Source organism: Microcaecilia unicolor, chromosome 12 (assembly GCF_901765095.1).
Source record: "Microcaecilia unicolor chromosome 12, aMicUni1.1, whole genome shotgun sequence".
NCBI lineage: Eukaryota > Metazoa > Chordata > Amphibia > Gymnophiona > Siphonopidae > Microcaecilia > Microcaecilia unicolor.
The window spans coordinates 101,812,758-101,834,549 of NC_044042.1; the positions used below are offsets into that span (position 1 = coordinate 101,812,758).

The 21,792-nt window shown below is 43.4% G+C and overlaps 1 protein-coding gene across 1 annotated transcript in view; it reads right to left on the reverse strand.

The window, feature by feature from the left end:
* Positions 1 to 1,211: 1,211 nt before the first annotated feature.
* Positions 1,212 to 21,792, reverse strand: part of MLX (MAX dimerization protein MLX) — a 74,562-nt gene continuing 53,981 nt past the window's right edge. The window contains exons 6-8 of the mRNA XM_030220615.1: positions 17,789 to 17,888; positions 11,202 to 11,403; positions 1,212 to 2,156 (exon numbers count right to left, since the gene is read on the reverse strand). Of these exons, the coding sequence (XP_030076475.1) occupies positions 2,100 to 2,156; positions 11,202 to 11,403; positions 17,789 to 17,888 (359 nt within the window). The 3' untranslated portion in view covers positions 1,212 to 2,099. The remainder of the gene's footprint in view (positions 2,157 to 11,201; positions 11,404 to 17,788; positions 17,889 to 21,792) is intronic.

Genomic DNA, 21,792 nt, shown 5'->3' on the forward strand with positions numbered 1-21,792 from the left:
AAAAAAAATCCTACTTCTGTCTTGACTTATCCACAGTTTCAATCTCTTGTAAAATCCGCCCCTTTCTTTCCGAGCACTCTACCAAAACCCTCATCCACACCCTTGTCACCTCTCGTTTAGACTACTGCAATCTGCTTCTTGCTGGCCTCCCACTTAGTCACCTCTCCCCTCTCCAATCGGTTCAAAACTCTGCTGCCCGTCTCATCTTCCGCCAGGGTCGCTTTACTCATACTACCCCTCTCCTCAAGACCCTTCACTGGCTCCCTATCCGTTTTCGCATCCTGTTCAAACTTCTTCTACTAACCTATAAATGTATTCACTCTGCTGCTCCCCAGTATCTCTCCACACTCGTCCTTCCCTACACCCCTTCCCGTGCACTCCGCTCCATGGATAAATCCTTCTTATCTGTTCCTCTCCACTACTGCCAACTCCAGACTTCGCGCCTTCTGTCTCGCTGCACCCTACGCCTGGAATAAACTTCCTGAGCCCCTACGTCTTGCCCCATCCTTGGCCACCTTTAAATCTAGACTGAAAGCCCACCTCTTTAACATTGCTTTTGACTCGTAACTACTTGTAACCACTCGCCTCCACCTACCCTCCTCTCTTCCTTCCCGTTCACATTAATTGATTTGATTTGCTTACTTTATTTATTTTTTGTCTATTAGATTGTAAGCTCTTTGAGCAGGGACTGTCTTTCTTCTATGTTTGTGCAGCGCTGCGTATGCCTTGTAGCGCTATAGAAATGCTAAATAGTAGTAGTAGTAGTAGTAATGCCTAACAGTCCCTTTCCCAAAGCTGACTTAAAGGCATATCAGACTGAGGCACTGAACTGCAGCTGTTCACCTCTCAGCCATCAAACAAACTACACAGCCTTCCAAGTACAAAACAAGCCGCAGCCCAAAGCAAGTTAGGGGTGATATTGGGAGCTGGTAAAACAAAAGAAAACCGGGGTGGGGTATCTTTCATGGAGGAGACTGAGGGAGGGAAAGTTGAGATGACTTCGTGTGGAGGGGTCAGAGGGAAACCCTGTGTGCGAGGTTTGCATGGAAAAGAGAGATGGAGTAGAAAAGCCTGAGGATAGTTCTACAATGTTTTCTACTTGATTATAGTATGGTATATAAGAAAATATAGCAATATGTGCAAAGAATTCACCAAGCTATAACATTCACACTCAATGAAATTATTTTCCAAAAATATAGCAATACACAAGATTTTATAAAATTCCTAGAATTTATCATGATTCTGCTCTGAAATATCATGTAGATAAAGAAAGATCATACAATAAATACCCAGTGCAGATTATCTCATACCCAACTTCACAACAGTCTTCTGGTTTAAAAAAAAAAGTCAAATTTTAAGGATCTTGTTCGAAACCTCTGATTAAGAGATTCTACCCCACCCAATGCGTAGGTGCAGCAAGCATAGGCAGGGACAGTGGCCCTAACCATCTTTCAGCACTTTTCCAGTGGATCAAACTACATTTACATTTTTAGAATAGGTAGAAGAGATAAATGTTTCTCCTCCCAGTGCTGTAGGAATTTGCCTTTTACAAAGATTTCTAGGTAGCTGCCCTGCCTTTCAAGGATATGTGTGATCCTTGAAAGGGGTGCATCATGCCCTTGCTTCCCTTGCTGCATTTTATAGGTAGCAAGCTGTAGAAAAAGGGAAAGAAATCACGGGATTATATTTCTTAATTTGATATCACCTTGGGCACTAAACTAAGTGCTTCATGTCATCCATAATAAGTTTCTAAATCTGCACAGCCTCAATAATCCCAGATTTTTCAGCCACTGCACTAGAGCTCCACGGTCTCTACCCACATCAGCTATTTTCCATACACAACTTGCATACTGGAACGTATCACAAAGCTGCCATCAATACTTTGGTTTCAGTCAGTGCAATAAATAAATTTAAAAAATAGAAGCTTCTAGACCCAAAAGAATGAGCACAGATGTGTTAAGCAGCCAGAACACGCAGCCTTTTTCTTTCTGTATTGTTGGTAGCAAATGCTGGAACAGAAGCAACAAAAACGTAGATCCTTTCGTAGGGTGGGATGGTTTAGAGGCACGAGATGTTGGTTATTTATGGACAGCTGACCATTAATACATCTGATTCTTTAGCCGATGAAGAATGCCAATCACAATCTCTCGCAGTGTCTGGGGTTAAACAAAACACACACAAAAATGGGAATAGGGCCAGGTTCTCCTAGTTCACTACAACTCATAAAAGTGCTTCTACAACTAAGCCTTCTTCCCTTCCTCTCACTGCTTGTGGAGATGGCCACAACACAATGTGTGGCGCTAGTCACCACTGCAACAATGGAATCATTACACCATGAACCGAGAACAGAAAAGGTGAAATGTATTCTTACTTGTTAATTTCCTCTCCTTGAGTCCTGCTAGATTAGTCCACACTAATGGATGATATCCCCTAACCAGCAGATGGAGGTAGAGAAAAACAATTTCTATCACTGGTATAAAGGCAGGTGCAGCCAGTGCGACAGAATTTCGGTGTCGGAGCTGAAATCAGCCCAAAATGCTATCTCTGCCCAGTTTCAGTTTTGTCTGAAAGATTATTTTAATTTTAGGCATGTTTGAACCAAAAATGACCGTGTGCTTTCAGTAGAAGTCAAAAATGGGTGCTTTGTCACATTTATCTACCCCCCCCCCCCCCCCCCCCCCAGCCATTCATAGGCCTATCTTATTATCCCTGGTGGTCTAGAGATGTAATTGGGACAGATGTGTTACTACTGCTCATTTTGGCTCTGCTCTTAAAATGGCTGCCATGACTGGGGCATTGCTCCTGCCCTGACTACACCACTAGACCACCAGGGACTGTAAGGTAGTACTGGAAGGAAGGGGAACTACTCAATGTATTCTTTTTTTTTTTTTTTTTGAGTGGGGGTACTGCGATTGCAAATAATTTAGTTATGATCTTGCACAATAGTTTATATGGTAAATAGCGTGCTCTAAATAAATGCTTTTCATAGAAAATTTTAGCAGGAGTTTAAGTCTGTAAATTTGGGATAAGATAGGAACTAGCCTCTCTGTAGAGTTACGATGTTGGCTGTCATTCCAAGTGTGGCATAAAGTCAGCCACTGTAAAAGCACCATGGCTTTTAGTTTCAGTTTTCATTACCTGTGGTCCATGTATCCGAAGACTATTTTGCTTGGAGGTAAAACATGGTCTTTCATTATTTAAATTATGTTCTGGCTTGGATACAGTAGGATTAACAGAAGGATGCAGACTGCAAGCTCTGAAAATCCCCAGAGGCCCTCAATGATTTATACACACACAACAAAACAAGAGGTTTCAGTTTTGGCCGGCCTCTAGTACACAGTACCTCTGGTCTAGCATGACTCAAGGAAAGGAAATTTCAGGTAAAAATAAATTTCACCTTCCTTATCATCCAGCTAGATCAGTCTACACCAGTGGGATGTACCAAAGCCTATATCTACGGGCAGGAGGAAGACCAAGCCCCTTGCACAACTGCCCTGCCAAAGGTGATGTCGCCTCTGATTAACAGATCCAGCTTTTAATAAGAACATAAGCGTTGTCATACTGGGACAGACCAAAGGTCCATCAAGCCCAGTATCCTGTTTCCAACAGTGGCCAATCCAGGTCACAAGTACCTGGCAAGATCCCAGAACAATAAAACAGATTTTATGCTGTTTATCCTAGCAGTGGATTTTCCCAAGTCCATCTTAATAATTTTTTTGTTACATTTGTACCCCGCGCTTTCCCACTCATGGCAGGCTCAATGCGGCGGACAATGGAGGGTTAAGTGACTTGCCCAGAGTCACAAGGAACTGCCTGTGCTGGGAATCGGACTCAGTTCCCCAGGACCAAAGTCCACCACCCTAACCACTAGGCCACTCTCTACCTACTTATAATGGTTTATGGACTTTTCTTTTAGGAAATTATCCAAACTTTTAAGGTTTGTGCTAAGCTAACTGCTCTTACCACATTCTCTGGCAACAAATTCCAGAGTTTAATTACACACTGAGTAAACAAATATTTTCTCCGGTTTGTTTAAAATTTACTACTTAGTGCTTAATGCTTCACGAAGGAATAAAGAGAGGACCAAATCGCCTCCTGACAAATGTCCTCCTAGGAGATGGCCTGGGCTGCAACCTAGGAAGTGGACTGGGCCCTAATCGAATGAGAATGGAGCTCTACTGGGACCACCTTATTGGCCAAAATGTAGGTTGTCTCAATGGCTAGCTTAACTTGATCCTGCATGCAATTGACACTTTAGAGACTGATTCCTCTTTACTTGGGCCTTGAAATAGAATGAAAAGACAGTTCAATTTTGTTAACTCATTAGTGACTGCTAGGTACAAACTCTGTGAACATTCAACTTGCACAATCAGCTCCCTCCTTAGACCAGCAAGGTAGTGAAACTATGTGGTTCAAGTGGAGGCAGTACCTTAGGGAGAAAGGAGGGCACTGTATGCAAGAACATTGTGTCACCTGAAAATGATAAGTAGAGGTCTCTACAGGAAAGAATCTGGAACTCTGACATCCGAGATCTCCAGGACTGAGCAAACCACCACCAGAAATGCTGTTTTCAAGGAAAGATCCTTCAGAGACACTAAGGGGTGCAAAAGGAGACCCTGCAAGGGCTCACAATACCAAAGAAAAGTCCCACTGAGGCAGCACTGGTTGACACGGAGGATGAAAAACTGTTTAACCCCCCCCCCCCCCCACACACACACATGAGAAACAAACCACTTCAGGTAAGGCTGCCAGGAACTTACCCCTTAGAAGACACTGGATAGCAGGCCAGAACTGCTATCTGTACCTTGAGAGAATCCAGGGCTGGGCCCTGGTCAAACCCATCCTGGAGGAAGGACAGGACCATAGAGAGATCCACCTTCCAAGGATAGACTTTTTTTTGACCACACCATGATTCAAAAGTCTTCCAATAACTGTAGCTGTGCCTCAGACATTTCCTTTCAACTGGCCCCAGGCAGAGAAGACCCCGACCCATCCCCTTATTAAGGGAAGAGGCTCCTCCACCAGAAACCGAATCAGATTCACATACTACATAGGCACCAGTGCATGAGCCTTTCAGGGCTGCCGAGAGGGGGAGGCAGGGGACAAAATTCCCCGGGTCCAGCACCACAGTCCCTCGTCTCACCCGCCCACCCTCAGCTCCGTTGACCGTCCGACACTGGGCTAGGCCCCCTGCATTCAAATCACAGCGCCTCACCTCTGTGTGAAAGCGCAGCAGTGGCAGATCGCCTCCCTTCGGGCCTTTCCTCCCTGTGTCCCGCCCTCTCTGATGTAACTTCCATAAGGGCGGGAGGGAAGGCCCAAAGGGAGGCGATGCAGGGGGCCCGGCCCCATGGCGGACGGAAGGGGGCTGTCAACAGGGCCCAGGGCGGGTGGAGACTGCGTACTGCAGCGCGGCGGCCTCGGGAGGGGCGGGCGGTGGTGACCTCGGGGGGGGGGGGGGGGGGGGGGGGTGGCTGGCTGGCTTTGCCCCGGGCCCGGCCCAGTCTCTCAACAGCCCTGGAGCTTTTCACACACTTGCAGCTGAAGAAAGAGGACACTTCACGCTTTCTGGAAAGCCATTAGACTAAACTTGGTTTTCTCTTGGTTTACTCTTTGGAGTATGTGCATTTGGGTTAGGATTGGGAAGGTTTCGGGTGCGAACAGGGGAAGGGATGTTCCTTCCAGTGTATTCTTTTCAGTGTAATCTTCAATAATTGCTTCCTGGTCATAAGCTTGAAAGTGGGCTTAGGAGGGGAGGGTACTTCATTTGGAAACTGTATGGGACATAGTTTTTACTTTGATGTTTAGTTGCTGTTCTACTCCCTCTTTTTCTTGCTTTTCATTTGCGTTTCTACATATTTGTACTGTTACTACCACCCATATAAACCGTCTAAGCACAAAATGATATACTTATAAAGAATGATATGTGAATATGTATGCTTTTTTTTTTTTGGGGGGGGGGGGGGGCGTGTGTTAGCTCTTTCACTGCGTATTTTCCATGTATTCTTTGCCTTTGTTGTTGGTCTCTGACATCAATAAAAATTGTTAAACATAAAAGAGGATGTATGGTAATCCTAGATTTTCTCCACCTCCATCTGCTGGTCAGGAGGTATGATCCACTGGTGTGGACTGGATTAGCTGCACATTGAGGAAATATAGTTGTAACCATTTTGGTCCTAAGAAATAATAAATTCACTGCTTGCTTCCTTTCTGCAGTATCTGGTTCAAACTGGGAACTTTCAACATGGCAGGATACAGCTCTTGCAACTAAACTACCAGGCTGGCCTACTGTTTTTAATCTGAAACTCAAAATCACAGCTTCACACTCACTGTGTAACACAATGGATTACACAGAGCTGTTTCAATTCACATTAATTAGTGTTAATTTAAGTGGAGAAGAAGCTTCAGTATCGCCACCCAGCCAGCCCGAAATTCTTGGACTATAAGGCGTGGGCCCGGCACAACATCATCTAGCCAAAAAACCTTCACAGTAATAAATGTTTTCAAAATCACTAATGAACAGATTCATGTATCCATAGATTACAGGATTGCTGTGTATACAATCCTTTACAAACTGGTGATGTGATAATACTTATCTTCATTCCAAAATTGCTGGCGTTACATCCTCAATCCGTCACATCAATCTTAACCCACCAGGGAATCCCCGTTTCGCTGTCACTACTTCAGGGGTTCACCACTCTTGTAAAGATTTATTTCTCATAGCTTGTCTTTTGCCATTCATGAACACATATACAGTCCTGTATCACATATGCTGCACTCTGAAGACGAGGTCTGGTATTGTTTTTAATGCCAGGACCAGGGCTTTTTTTTGAGGGGGTACTGAGTACCGGCACCTTTTCCATTGTTTGCTAAAATTGTCCCATGGTTCCCAAGTTTTAATGAAAGAGCTCAGGCTCTACACACAAATTCTGCCTTGTCATAGATTCTGTGACTAGTTGCAGGGGGTTATTGTGGGGTGGGTCCTCAGTAATTACCCCACCCCTGAAGGGTGGCCTGGCATTTGAGTACCAGCACCTTTTTCGCTAGAAAAAATGCACTGGCCAGGACCAAATGCATTGTTTCTAAGTTGCCTTGCTCTCATCATCAATACTTGCACGGCTAAGTAGTTTTACCTGTCTTGTCCACATATGCGTTTTTAAATGCTGCTGAAATCCTGCACATGAATTGCTCCTTCACTGAATCGATCAGATCTCAGACTATAAGCCAAGCGGTGCAGGAATTACCATGTTAGTATCATTAGCATGGTAATTTCTGCATTGTATGGCTCACTCAGCCACACAATCCAGTGAAAGAAGCTGCTCCTGTACAGCAGGCCTACTACAGATGACTGTGGAATCGGGAATGAGGGATGGTGCAGGGATGAGGGATTTAGATTTGTTAGGAACTGAGCAACATTCTTGGAAAGGGGGAGCCTGTTCTGAAAGGATGGACTCCACCTTAACCAGAATGGAACCAGTCTGCTGGTACTAACTTTTAACAAAGAGATAAAGCAGCTCTTAAACTAAAATGGGGGGGGGGGGGGGGGGGGGGGGGAGCCGACAGTCACCCAGAAGCGCATGGTTCGGTGTGGAGTAGCCTTCAAAGATACTATTGAAACAGGAACATACTGGGTCAGACCAATGGTCCATCTAGCTCAATATCGTGTTTTCCAAACAGTGGCCAAGCCAGGCACAAGTACCTGTCAGAAACCCAAATCATGGCAACAATCCATACTACAAATCCCAGGGCAAGCAGTTGCTTCCCCATGCCTGTCTCAATAGCAGACTATGGACTTTTCCTCCAGGAATTTGTCCAAACCTTTTTTAAACCCAGATATGCTAACCGCTGTTACCAAATCCTCCGGCATGTAGGGAATCCCAATAGAGAGGTTTCAACATTGGTGAAAGAAAGACAGATGTGTTTAAGGAGAGAGCAGCTGACTTCTAAGCAGCTTGTAGATGCAAGGAAAAAACAGAATTTGAAGTGCCTGTATACAAATGCTAGAAGCCTAAAAAAATAAGATGGGAGAGTTACAGTATATAGCACTAAATGATGAAGTAGATATAATAGGTATCTCAGAGACTTGGTGGAAGGAAGACTATCAATGGGACACTGTGTTAACAGGGTACAATTGGGAGTTGTGCTATATGTTAAAGAGGGAATTAGCATGCAATTATAGATACAAATTCCATATGTGAAGGGATGGAGTATTTTTGTAGGGCTGCACAGAACCAACAGACAGATGAAGAAGAGTTTAAAGAAATTAGGAAAGCTGGAAAACTGGGCAACATTATAATGGGTGATTTCAATTATCCCAATATTGACTGGATAAATATTACATCAGGGAGCACATAAGCACTGCCACGCTAGGAAAAGACCAAAGGTCCATCAAGCCCAGCACTCTGTCTCCGACAGCTGCCAATCCAGGCCCCAAGAACCTGGCAAAAAACCCAAAATTTAATAATGATCAATGGACTTTTCCTTCAGAAATCTGTCCAGACCCCCTTTAAACTCAGCAAGGCCAGCTGCCGTCACTACCTTCTCCAGCAATGAGTTCCAGAGTCTAACTACGCGCTGAGTAAAGAAAAACTTTCTCCGATTTGTTTTAAACCTACCACATTCTAATTTCATCTTGTGTCCCCTGGTTCTATTATTGTTAGAAAGCTTAAACAAACGCTTCACATCTGTCCGCTCTATCCCGCTCATTATTTTGTAAACCTCTATCATATCACCTCTCAGCCGCCTTCTCTCCAGGCTAGAGTCCTAGCTGTCTTAATCTCTCCTCATAGGGTAGTCGTCCCATCCCTTTTATAATTTTTGTCGCCCTTCTCTGCACCTTCTCCTTTATATCCTTTATATCTTTTTTTAGATGAGGCGACCAGAACTGAACACAATACTCCAGGTGCGGTCGCACCATGGAGCGATACAACGGCATTATAACATCCTCATGCTTGTTTCCATCCCTTTTCTAATAATACTCAACATTCTGTTCGCCTTCTTAGCCGCAGCAGCACACTGAGCTGAAGATTTCAACGTTCTATCCACGATGTCTCCCAGATTCCTTTCTCGGTCCGTAACTCCTAACGCGGAACCTTGCATAACATACCTGTAATTCGGGTTCCTCCTTCCCACATGCATCACTTTACACTTGTCAACTTTGAACTTCATCTGCCATTTGGACGCCCAATCCCCCAGTCTCACAAGGTCTTCTTGGAATTTTTCACACTCCTCCTGCGACGAGACGACCCTGGATAATTTTGTGTCATCTGCAAATTTAATTACCTCACTAGTTACTCCCATCTCGAGGTCATTTATAAATATGTTAAAAAGCAGCAGTCCCAGCACAGACCCCTGAGGGACCCCACTAACCACCCTTCTCCATCGAGAATAATGGCCATTTAACCCTACTCTCTGCTTCCTATCCTTTAACCAGCTCTTAATCCAGTTTCCTTGGGAGTCTTTCATGAGGCACGTTGTCAAATGCCTTCTGAAAATCTAGATATACAATATCCACCAGCTACCCTTTGTCCACGTTTGTTCACCCCCTCGAAAAAATGCAGTAGATTTGTGAGGCAAGACTTCCCTTCACTAAAACCGTGCTGACTTTGTCTCAGTAGCCCATGCTTTTGTATGTGCTCTGTAATTTTATTCTTAATAGCCTCCACCATTTTTCCGGCACCGACGTCAGACTCACAGGTCTATAATTTCCCGGATCGCCTCTGGAACCCTTTTTAAAAATCAGCATTACATTGGCCACCCTCCAATCTTCCGGTACCACACCTGTTTTTAGGGATAAATTGCATATTACTAACATTAGCTCCACAAGTTCATTTTTCAGCTCTATTAATACTCTGGGATGAGCACCAGGGAGATAAAATTCCTAGATGTAATAAATGACTGCTTCTTGGCGCAACTGGTCCAGGAACCGACAAGAGGGGGAGCCATTTTAGATCTAGCACTTGGTGGAGTGCAGGGCATAGTATGCGAACACTGTTGTCAAGCGGCCCCAGCACCATTACCTCCCACACCAGATCATGCGCTCCACTAAGGACTAGGTCTAGAATTTTTCCTTCTCTCGCTGGCTCCTGTACCAGCTGCTCCATAAAGCAGTCTGATTTCATCAAGGAATTTTACCTGCCTAGCATGCCCCGATGTTAGATTTACCCAGTCAATATCAGCGTAATTGAAATCACCCATTATTGTGTTGTCCAGTTTGTTTGCTTCCCTAATTTCCTTTAACATTTCTACATCCGTCTGTTCATCCTGGCCAGGCGGACAGTAGTACACTCCTATCACTATCCTTTTCCCCTTTACACGTGGAATTTCAATCCATAGGGATCCCAAGATGTGTTTTCTTTCCAGCGGAATTTTCAATCTATTTGATTCAAGGCACTCCTAAACATAAAATGCTACCCCCTCCACCAATTCGATCCACCCTATCACTACGATATAATTTATACCCCGTTATGACAGTGTCCCACTGGTTATCCTCCTTCCACCAGGTCTCAGAGATGCCTATTATATCTAATTTTTCATTTAGTGCAATAGACTGAGGATGCTTGTTGCAATGATGGTGGCGAGTTGAGAGGAAAAGTATATGAAACACTCATGCTGGATCCTAGTTCCAATTCCAACTGCCCAGAGCAAGAAGATGGAACTGAGGTGGAGAAGACTGTACTGCCCTGCAGTGGCAGAAGAAAGCGAGTCCACTTAAGCTCAAAAATAAATTAAGTGACTTTCTGTAATCTAGGAAGTATGTCCCATCATAATGTATATGGACTTCTGCATAGCCCCTTCAGGATCCCCAATATTTCAGAGGCAAAAGGCAGTAATTTCACTGCAGTGAAATCATTAAAAACATGGGAGGGGTTTTCTATTTTCCCACAAACCACCAGCCAGAATGGACTTCCTTCCTTCTGCCGCTGTGTAAGGAATGGAAGTTAAAACCTCTACCTAAACAGAAGGTCAGAAATTCAAGAACACTCAGTACGTTTCAAAGGAGGAAAACAAAAATTGTTCTGGATGGGAAGAAACCTTACAGGCAGTTACACTCTAAAGTACACAACTGGAATGTATCCTTAGCAGCGTGAACAGAATAAGTGTTTAGACTGGATATGCTGGATGGGGGTTTCTATCGTTTATTATTTTGTTACTAAATAGCAGGGTTAAACATTTACATTGTTTATGGGTACTGTCCTTACCTGTGGTTTGCACTGTTCTTCGATCCAGCTGAAAACACAAGCTGAAAGCTCCTGAAAACTGGTCACTGAGATGGAGGCATTGAATGACTGAAACAAGGCATCCATGATGCTTTGGAAAACACCAAACTTCACCTGATCAGACACCTGATCCTTTCCCTCATGGGGGTTGTTTTGATGAGCCTTTACAATCTGCTCATAGTTCCTAGATAGTGTTAAGACAATAAAAAGATATTAGCTAAAATAACTGCAGTTTAGTTCTGAAAACTCAGGGCAATTGTAAACCTTCTCCACCTGTACTAAACGTTTTGACTCGGCCAAGGTCTTTACAACACAATCACTTTCCTTATTCCTGGGCCCACAAAGCATCACTTCTGCCACTCAGCTCAAACCTCCTATGTTTTAGATTTTGGGGAGTCTGAGTTGCTGTTATTGAATGAATCAAAAAGCAAAATAAGCTACGTAGGTAATTATTTAACCGGGTATGACCCAGGCGTGTTTGTCTGGACTATTTCTCAGCTGTTCGACTTAATGGTAAAACTGATGTACTTTAAAATTTCAAGTGGCTTGATAGAGATTTATTATCTATGGATTTTAATCATGTGGAAGAAATGAATGAAGCTATGAGGGGAAATCCTGGACCACACTGTTCCTATAGAATTTCAGGTCAAGCAACACTCCATGATATTGTAATGATGTGAAAAACAAAACTATTACATACAATCAAGACTGTTTTGTGTAAAGCTACTGAAGAAAATAAAGTAAAATATAGTCTAGCATTAGTGGAGTGCTGTAGAATATGTTCAGAGAAAGTATTTTTCTAATAGTATTAGTGGGGCCTTGAAGTGTCCCATGAAATGTTTGGTGGTGTTCAAAACTTAACACAAATGTTTCTGCAATTTCTGTGACCTGTGAACAATTGTCTGAGGTTTTTTGAATTAAAAAACATTGGTGATTGTACTAAATATACAGAAAATGGTAAGTTGTTAGATAACCGGCACCTTATATCATGCTTGTGGACAATATTTTCTGAGGTAGACATTAATTATGTGGAAAAGTTATTGACAAGAATTTCTAGTTACACTTCGAAACTGGATCCAGTACTTACTATGTTTTATATTTCAACATTTTTATTGATGACAGACACCATATAGATTATTCGATTACTAACCAAAACATAAACTTCCACCTGCGAACTATAAAATACAATATGTTTTAAAGTGCTCTAATGAGCTTTTTGCCTGTGTGAACAAAGTTGAAAAATGGTTCTCTTAGTCAGAAATGTTTACCACTGCGGTAGGAAGTGATGTCGCCGCTAGAGCACGGTTAGCTTAAGAGTTTCGCTCCGGCTGAGCAGAGAACTTTAAGTCTGTTTTCCCTCACTTTTGCCTCCTCAACGGGTGGATTTGTAGTGCTACCAAGTGCACAAAAGCAGTTATGCACACTTGGGAAAAGTCTCGACCGATTTAAATATTTACCAGGTGGTATGAAGCATAGCAGAGTAGTGAATCGCCATACTGGAGGCCAATATGGCAGCAGCACACGCTGAGTCGGAGGATGAGGATTCAGCGAGTAACTCGGGGCGAGTGGAAGAAGAGATCACTAAGCACGAGGTTGTCAGCTGATTCAAGGATTTGAAATCTGAAATGCAAGCTATGCGGGGAGAGCTGCAGAAAGCCATGGTGGAGCTAAGGAGAGATGTGAGTGAGCTCAGGACTATACAATGGAGGAGCGAGAGGATGTGATAGAAAGGCGCCTTACAGCTCTAGAGAAATCAGACACCCGAGACCGATAGGAGAGTAGAATTATTGGACCTAGTTGAAGATTTAGAAAATAGGTACAGAAGAAATAATCTAAGATTTTTCTACATTTATATGGGGGGGGAGGGTCCCCCCAGTCTAGCCAAGAAGGTTTTGTGGCATGGGCAGGAATGGGGTGGTAAGTTAGTCCTAAATCTTTTATGGTATTATTGGGTGGGACAGCTTAGGCAAATTTGGGATTGGGAGGGATCCACGTAAAAAGGGGGAGTGATATTCGAACAGGAGCACTTTCAAACTACTGTTCTCTTGCATTATTTGCTTTGGTTGTCCTGGATCCCCTCATATTATAAAAAGAGTTTTGTCAATCCGTTTATGAGACATTTTTTGGGATTATGGAGGAGTAAAGAGAAAATTAGGGACTGGGAATAGGAGCTGCTCTTTAGCTTTGATTCGATTTGGGCCCCTTTTTCAGGCCGGACGGGAAAGTGGAGTATGATCGCGCTGTTCACAGCCGCTGTCTTAATTTTCTCTCCTCTCATGCCATCCTCGACCCACTCCAATCCGGTTTCCGCCCTCTCCAAAGTCTGCAATGACCTGCTCCTGGCCAAATCCAGAGGCCACTACTCCATCCTCATCCTCCTCGATCTTTCTGCTGCTTTTGACACTGTCAATCACGATTTACTTCTCGCCACACTGGCCTCATTTGGGTTCCAGGGCTCTGTGCTCTCCTGGTTCTCCTCCTATCTCTCCCACCGCACATTCAGAGTGCACTCTCATGGATCTTCCTCCACTCCCATCCCGCTATCTGTTGGAGTTCCCCAGGGATCTGTTCTTGGACCCCTTCTCTTCTCTATCTACACCTCTTCCCTAGGCTCACTGATCTCATCTCATGGCTTCCAGTATCATCTTTACGCTGGTGACACCCAGCTCTATCTCTCCACACCAGACATCACCGCAGAGACCCAGGCCAAGGTATCGGCCTGCCTATCTGGCATTGCTGCCTGGATGTCAAACCGCCACCTGAAGCTGAACATGTCCAAGACCGAGCTCCTCGTCTTTCCACCTAAGCCCACTTCTCCTCTTCCCCCACTCTCTATCTCAGTTGATGGCACCCTCATCCTCCCCGTCTCATCTGCCCGCAACCTCGGGGTCATCTTCGACTCCTCCCTCTCCTTCTCTGCGCATATCCAGCAGACTGCCAAAACCTGTCGCTTCTTCCTTTTCAACATCAACAAAATTCGCCCTTTCCTCTCTGAGCACACCACCCAAACTCTCGTCCACGCTCTCATTACCTCTCGTCTCGACTACTGCAACTTGCTCCTCACTGGCCTCCCACTCAGCCATCTATCCCCCCTTCAATCCATTCAGAACTCTGCCGCACGTCTCATATTCCGCCAAAACCGATATACTCATATCACCCCTCTCCTCAAGTTGCTTCACTGGCTTCCGATCAGATACCGCATCCAATTCAAGCTTCTCCTCCTTACTTACAAATGCACTCACTCTGCTGCTCCACCCTACCTCTCTACCCTCATCTCCCCCTACGTTCCTGCCCGTAACCTCCGCTCACATGACAAATCCCTCCTCTCAGTACCCTTCTCCACCATTGCCAATTCCAGGCTCCGCTCATTTTCCCTTGCCTCACCCTATGCCTGGAACTGTCTTCCTGAATCCCTACGCCAAGCCCCCTCCCTACCCATCTTCAAATCCTTGCTTAAAGCTCACCTCTTCAATGCTGCATTCGGAACCTAACCTTTCGAACATGTAGGTTGCCCCAATCTGTCTGACATTTGTCTTTTTAGATTGTAAGCTCTTCGAGCAGGGACCGTCCTTCCATGTTAAATTGTACAGCGCTGCGTAACCCTAGTAGCGCTTTAGAAATGTTAAGTAATAGTAGTAGTAGTATGTCATAGGTGGGAGGAGTAGGGGCTCATTTGTTCATCAACTGTTGGATGTGGGTGACTTTATTCCCTTTGCAGAATTGAAAAACACATATCAGTTGTCTGAAGGGGATGTGTTTTCTTATCTGCAACTCAAGAATTATATGATGGACAGGATTGGCTTAATTCTGATCCACAGGATACTGAACATTTCGAAAATCTGTGGAGAACCTTGGCTACACAAATTTTGGGGGGGGGGATTGGTCCATTCACAGATTTGAGTTTATGGACCAGTGGGAGCAGGGGAGCTTACATAGAGTGAATGGAAACGTGTGTTTTAAAGAAGTTAAAAAGTCATCTATTTGTGTACTGGTCAAAGAAAATGCGTATAAGGTATTTACACGTTGGTATTACACTCCAGTAAATCTAAAAACGATGTTTCCTAATACAACCACTGATGTGTGTTTGAGATATTTGCAAGTTACGGGAACCTTTTTCCACATTTGGTGGAAATGTGTGAAGATCCAACAATACTGGACACAAATGGTTTGGGGGCTGACTTGAATTCTAGGTAAACCTTTCCTGATGACTCTTAAGGCTTGTTTACTTAAGAGACTTTGTTTAGCTGCAGCTAAGGAGGTGATTGCAGCATCTTGGAAGCAAACCATTGGACCAAATGAATTAGACTGGTTGGTGCATGTGTCTCATCTTTGCGATCTGGTCATTCTTACTGAACGTCTTAAGGGGCGATATGATTCGACTATTGAGAAGCAGACTCACTTGGCCCTTTTGTTTTCTACTACAGACTAGTTGGACACAGGAATTGGTGGGGGGGGGGGGGGGGGGGGGAGAGGGTTAGGCTGTTTGGTTTCAGTGAGAAGCAAGCCAAACCACCACGAGGGTGGAGGTACACAAATTCCTACGAAAAGTAGAATCTGAGGAAAGGGGGAGTAGGAGGAATAGGCTCTTCAACAACACCAGTAGGCAACGTAGGTTAGGAACAATCTCTTTATTTAAACAAAGAGATTGTTCCTAACCTACGTAGGAACAATCTCTTTATTTAAATATACATTTAAATAAAGAGATTGTTCCTAACCTACGTCGCCTACTGGTGTTGTTCAAGAGCCTACTCCTCCTACTCCCCCTATCCTCAGATTCTTGGTTTCAGTGAGAAACAGAGGAAGGTGGGGTGGGGATAACATGTTGTATTGGTTTGGTCTTGTTGTGTATTGGGAGTGATAACTATGTTTTGTTTTTTAATTTTTCCAATAAAAATTTATTGATTGAAAAAAAAAAAAAAGAAATGTTTACCACTGCTACTTAAACGAATGGTTATACAGGGTGAGGCAAAAGAAAAAAAAAGTAATCCTCTAGAGTTTTTTTTTGCTGTATTATCAGCAACCGCTTGGCATTTCAACGTGAAATTTTATGGCTCTATGTTACTATCTATATTTGTGTTGAGCAGAATGAGATTACCTTTAATCACTGCAAAGTTACAGACTTTTAAGCATGACTACCCAGTGATGTTTGCACATTCAAAAATGTCTGCACTGTAAAACTACCATTATTTCTTTTTTTAGGTGGGGTACAAAAGTTTACTGTTAATGATATCACAGTGACGTAGACTTTTGTCTGGGGAGCAGTGTTGGATGCCTATCGTAAGCTCTACCCAAAGCCACAATCACTGAACTGAAGGAAGTGCTGCAGATGATCTTGGACAGCCTGCCACAGGGACTGATCAACAAGGCTAAGAACATCCCAAAACGACTGAAGGCCTATGGACACAACCTTCACCCTCACTGGCAACTGATATTTCCTCTGAACAGATGACCTTACTGGAGGCTAATGGCCACTCTCACACACCGTTAACTGTACCATCTGAATAATGTTATTTTCCTGTAATTTAGCTTGATCATTTTTAATGCGCAAAAATTGCTCCATAGTAACGCGTCAGTAACATCAACATAGCATAAGATAATTAAATGTTGTTTAATAGTAATACATAAGTACAATGACTAAATAAGTATGTACAATTTCTTGTTAAAATTCAAATAGGTTGCTGGGGAAATGGCAAAAAACTCTTGGGGGTTATTTTTTTTGCCTTAGCCTGTACATCCAATTTTGAAGATGACCTCTTTGGATCCTAATATTTCGTTTTAGGTAAAAACTGTTCAGTTAGTAGTCTTAGATCAACTGCATCAATTGTAGATGATCACCAGTTTGCTTCATACAAGCTATATAGCACAGAAATCTTCTGGTTTCTACTGATTTATACATTTATCAAACTAAATTGTTCCGTTTCAAAATCTTTGAAAACGTGGTTATTTTTTTGTCTAATTATTCCAGGTTTTCTCATTGATGTTAGCTCTGAACTTTTTGTATTCTCAAGAGTATTCCCTAATCTCTTTGCATTGTAAGCCGCTTTGATCTGTTTCTGTTATGAGTGGCATATAAGTGGTGATTGTAATGTAATGACCAGCTCCATGGAAAGATGTATTCCCCACTTTTATAGGAGAGGAAGTGGTGTGCATGTGCTGTGGAGCAATGCAAAAGCTTTGAATATATTCTAAATTGGAGAAGCTTCCCATGTGGGTTCCACTGATAATTGCGCTTGATTTAAGGAGTTGCTATACTGCTTGTCCTCTTCAGAATTCATCTTTCCAGGAGTTATTTCTGGAACAACAACAAAAGATACTCTCCACACATGGCCTTAATAAGATAGGGCCCTCTTCTCTGAAAATTCCTAAGCTGTGTTTAGAGATATAGACTATAACTTAATTGGACTGAGAAAGCAATATTTGGGACATTATGGGAATGGAGAAGAGTTAAGATTCAGCTCTGTCCTGCAGAGACTCCTTTCTGTATAAATGTTCTTGCATATCTATGATTCTAGCAGGCTAAAGGCTCCAGTGCAGCAGTCTTAAAAATGTCTTATATATGTAATCCTCACGATTTCATGATCTTTAGTGCCATGACATCTTTCCTGAGAGTAGAAACCTCTTCTTCTTGTTTCTTCTTCTCTTTATGCAGGAACTGAATGTAGTCAATGGCTATCAGAAACAAAAATCAAAAAGACAATTCAGCCCCAATAAAACATGCACTGTTCACTAGTTTAGCTACCAGTTTCAATGTTACAACCTCACAGCAAAGCTCCTGCTTATCAGAACTCATAGCCTATAATCTCTCTTTCAATGCATTCAGTTTGCTAACCCACTTAATATTGAAATATGTAATCCCCCCTCCCCCCCCACACCCAACGGCCCCATCTTTCTAATGTAAATAACAGTGGCGTAGCAAGGGCGGGGTTATGGGGGTGGTCCGCCCCGGGTGCATGCTGCTGGAGGGTGCAGAGAGCAGCCGTGTGCCTGTCGGCTCCACTGGTTCCCTGCTTCCTCTGCCACGGAACAGGTTACTTCCTGTTCCGGAGCAGAGGGAGCAGGGAGCCAGTGGAGCCGACAGCTGCGTGGCTGCTCTCTGCACCCTCCAGCAGCCAAGAATGCACCCCGGGGGGAGGGGGGGTTTGATGCACCGGGGAGAGGGGTGTCACTGCGCCGGGGGGGGGGGGGGGGGGGTATCATGTGGCACCCTGGGGGGGACGGATGCCACTCACCTGGGGGGGGGGGGTGTGCAGCGGTGATCCACCCCGGGTGGCAGCCGACCTAGGATCGCCACTGGTAAGTAAATTAATGGAAACGTTTTTAAAACTGAGAACAGTAAAGTTTTTGGAATCCAATGGATTACAGGACCCGAAGCAACACTGTTTCACTAGAGACAGGTCTTGTCAGACAAATCAAATTAATTTCTTTGACTTGGTGACCAGAGCTGGATTGAGAGTGCTAGATGTGGTGTATTTAAATTTTAGCAAAGCCTTTAACATGGTTCTGCATTGATGACTAATAAATAAACTGAGTGCCCTTGGTACAGGCCCTAAAGTGACTGACTAGGTAGGAACTGGTTGAGTGGAAGGTGACAGAGGGTAATGGTAAATGGAACTCATTCTGAGGAAAAGGATGTTACCAGTAGTGTGCCACAAGGTTCGGGTTCTTGGGCCAGTTCTTTTTAACATTTTTGTAAACCATCTACCAGCAGAATATCGCTCTTTCACTTGCTTACTACCTGATCCATATGTTAATCAGCTGCTCTCTCTATCCCTGTACAGGCTGGGCTGTCTAGCAGCAGCTGAAATTACCATCTTAAGTTTTATGGGCTCTGACTCAGATCATGTGGGTATCAACATAAGCAAAACCCCCAAAAAACAAGATTTAAGCCATCTTCCAGTGGCGGGCATGTAGGGCAAACTTTGATGTCACTATTAAGTATTATTTTTTTAGTATTACATATTATGGCTCCCTGTCAATTTTCTCCACTTTCCTGTGATGCCTTGCATATTCGAATCCAACTCGGCAGGCGCTCAGGACAATCTGCAAACAACTCTCCTAAGGATACACCGCCAATTAGTTCACTGTCAATCTTCTTTAGTTTTACATACTCAGACCAGCCCATCTTCTTTTCTTCAAGATCTTATTCTTCAGTCCAGTTCAGACATGCTGTGTCTAATGGAAACGTGGCTTACAGATGGTGAAGTAGCCTACCTATACCAGGCTCTCCCTCCTGATTTTACTGCATTACACTTTGCTAGAACCTCAAAAAAGGAGGTGGTGTTGCTGTTTGTCTTTCTTCTACTTTCTCCTTTACCTCGATTTTCCTATTAACTTTCCTCATCCACACCAGTGCAGATGCTGTTAAATTTACCAGGATCATTTAAAGGTCAAATACCAGAGCACAATTTATTTTTCCGTAAAATAACATTGCTGGCAAAGAAATGTATCTTGCAAAACTGGACAAATGATATAGGGCCAGATTATTGGCATTGGCGGAACCTTATCCACCAGTTAATGACGTGGGAAGCTAAAGAAGCCAAACGTTCACTAAAAAGAAAGAAAACATTTATGAAAATTTGGGGTGCTTATGTAGATTCTTTGTCTCATAGGGGAAGAAGTTTGGTCCTCAACACATTAAGATGATAACAAAGCATAAGTATCAATAAAAACGGGGGGAGGGGTGGGATTGGGGAGGTAGGGGGGGAAAAGAAAAACTTTTGGAGACAGTAATAACAGGTTGTTGTATAGTTTTTGCTTGGAGATGTGGTATCAATGATTGTAAGAATGTTCTTGTTAGGTCTTCAATAAAAATGTTGAAACATAACTTTCCTCATCCCGAGCTTATAGCTGTCAATATTTCTTACCCAATTACCTTGACACTTTTAGGCTGCTATGTGTCACCAGGGATCACTAAAACAGACTGGGATCTCTTACTTCAGATATTAGCTGTTATTACTACTACTACTACTATTTAGCATTTCTATAGCGCTACAAGGCGTACGCAGCGCTGCACAAACATAGAAGAAAGACAGTCCCTGCTCAAAGAGCTTACAATCTAATAGACAAAAAAAAATAAAAATAAAGTAAGCAAATCAAATCTATTAATGTGAACGGGAAGGAAGAGAGGAGGGTAGGTGGAGGTGAGTGGTTACAAGTGGTTACGAGTCAAAAGCAATGTTAAAGAGGTGGGCTATCAGTCTAGATTTAAAGGTGGCCAAGGATGGGGCAAGATGTAGGGGCTCAGGAAGTTTATTCCAGGCATAGGGTGCAGCGAGACAGAAGGCGCGAAGTCTGGAGTTGGCAGTAGTGGAGAAGGGAACAGATAAGAAGGAGTGCACGGAAAGGGGTCTAGGGAAGGACGAGTGTGGAGAGATACTGGGGAGCAGCAGAGTTAGTAGAAGAAGTTTGAACAGGATGCGAAAACGGATAGGGAGCCAGTGAAGGGTCTTGAGGAGAGGGGTAGTATGAGTAAAGCGACCCTGGCGGAAGACGAGACAGGCAGCAGAGTTTTGAACCGACTGGAGAGGGGAGAGGTGACTAAGTGGGAGGCCAGCAAGAAGCAGATTGCAGTAGTCTAAACGAGAGGTGACAAGGGTGTGGATGAGGGTTTTGGTAGAGTGCTCGGAAAGAAAGGGGCGGATTTTACGGATGTTGTAAAGAAAGAAACGACAGGTCTTGGCAATCTGCTGGATATGAGCAGAGAAGAAGAGCGAAGAGTCAAAGATGACCCCAAGGTTTTGAGCTGAGGAGACAGGGAGAATGAGAGAGCCATCAACAGAAATAGAAAACGGGGGGAGCAGTAAATTTCCCATGTGGTTAAGAAGGGTTTCTTTGGCTTCGACAAATCCATTCTATCCGTAAATACCTTGACTTTGCGCATCTATTCACACTCTGAGCCATGCATTCATCATTTCTAGAATAGACTATTGCAATGTTGTTTACGCAGGTATCACACAAGCACAACTTCGGCATCTTCAGACGCTTCAGAATTCAGCAATCCGTTTATTATTTTAGGCTAAGAAGCATGATCATGTTACTTCACTGTTTCTACAATTACAGTGGTTACCAGTTAAATTTCGAATTTGGTTTAAAGTCCTGGTCATTTGGTCATGCGGTACTACAACACAGGATCTTCTAAAATTTATCCCATATACCCAGTAGGTTTGCTTCATTCTTTAGATGCCCACAGTCTAGTTGTACCATCAATAAAATCCGCACATTATAAGAGTACCAGATCTTCAGCATTCTTTTACTTGGCAGCAAGGTTATGGAATGACTTCCCCCCTAACATCGGAGCTGAGCCGACCTTACCAAAATTTATGTTGTTAATAAAAACTCATTATTTCCAGCTGGCATTTAACCTGCCTGTCAGTTAACTATTATAAGTCGTGACCTGGACAGTTCTCTTAGAGGTGTAGCCAAAAACAATTTTTTGTGTTTATTTTAATTTGATTTTCTTTAATCTATTTGTATTTCTATAATTGCATTTGTTGTTGGAGTGTTCTTTCCTGTCAAAATTGGAGTTCTCTTCCATGCTTATTTTATGTTATTCAAATTGGTTAATATTGAACAC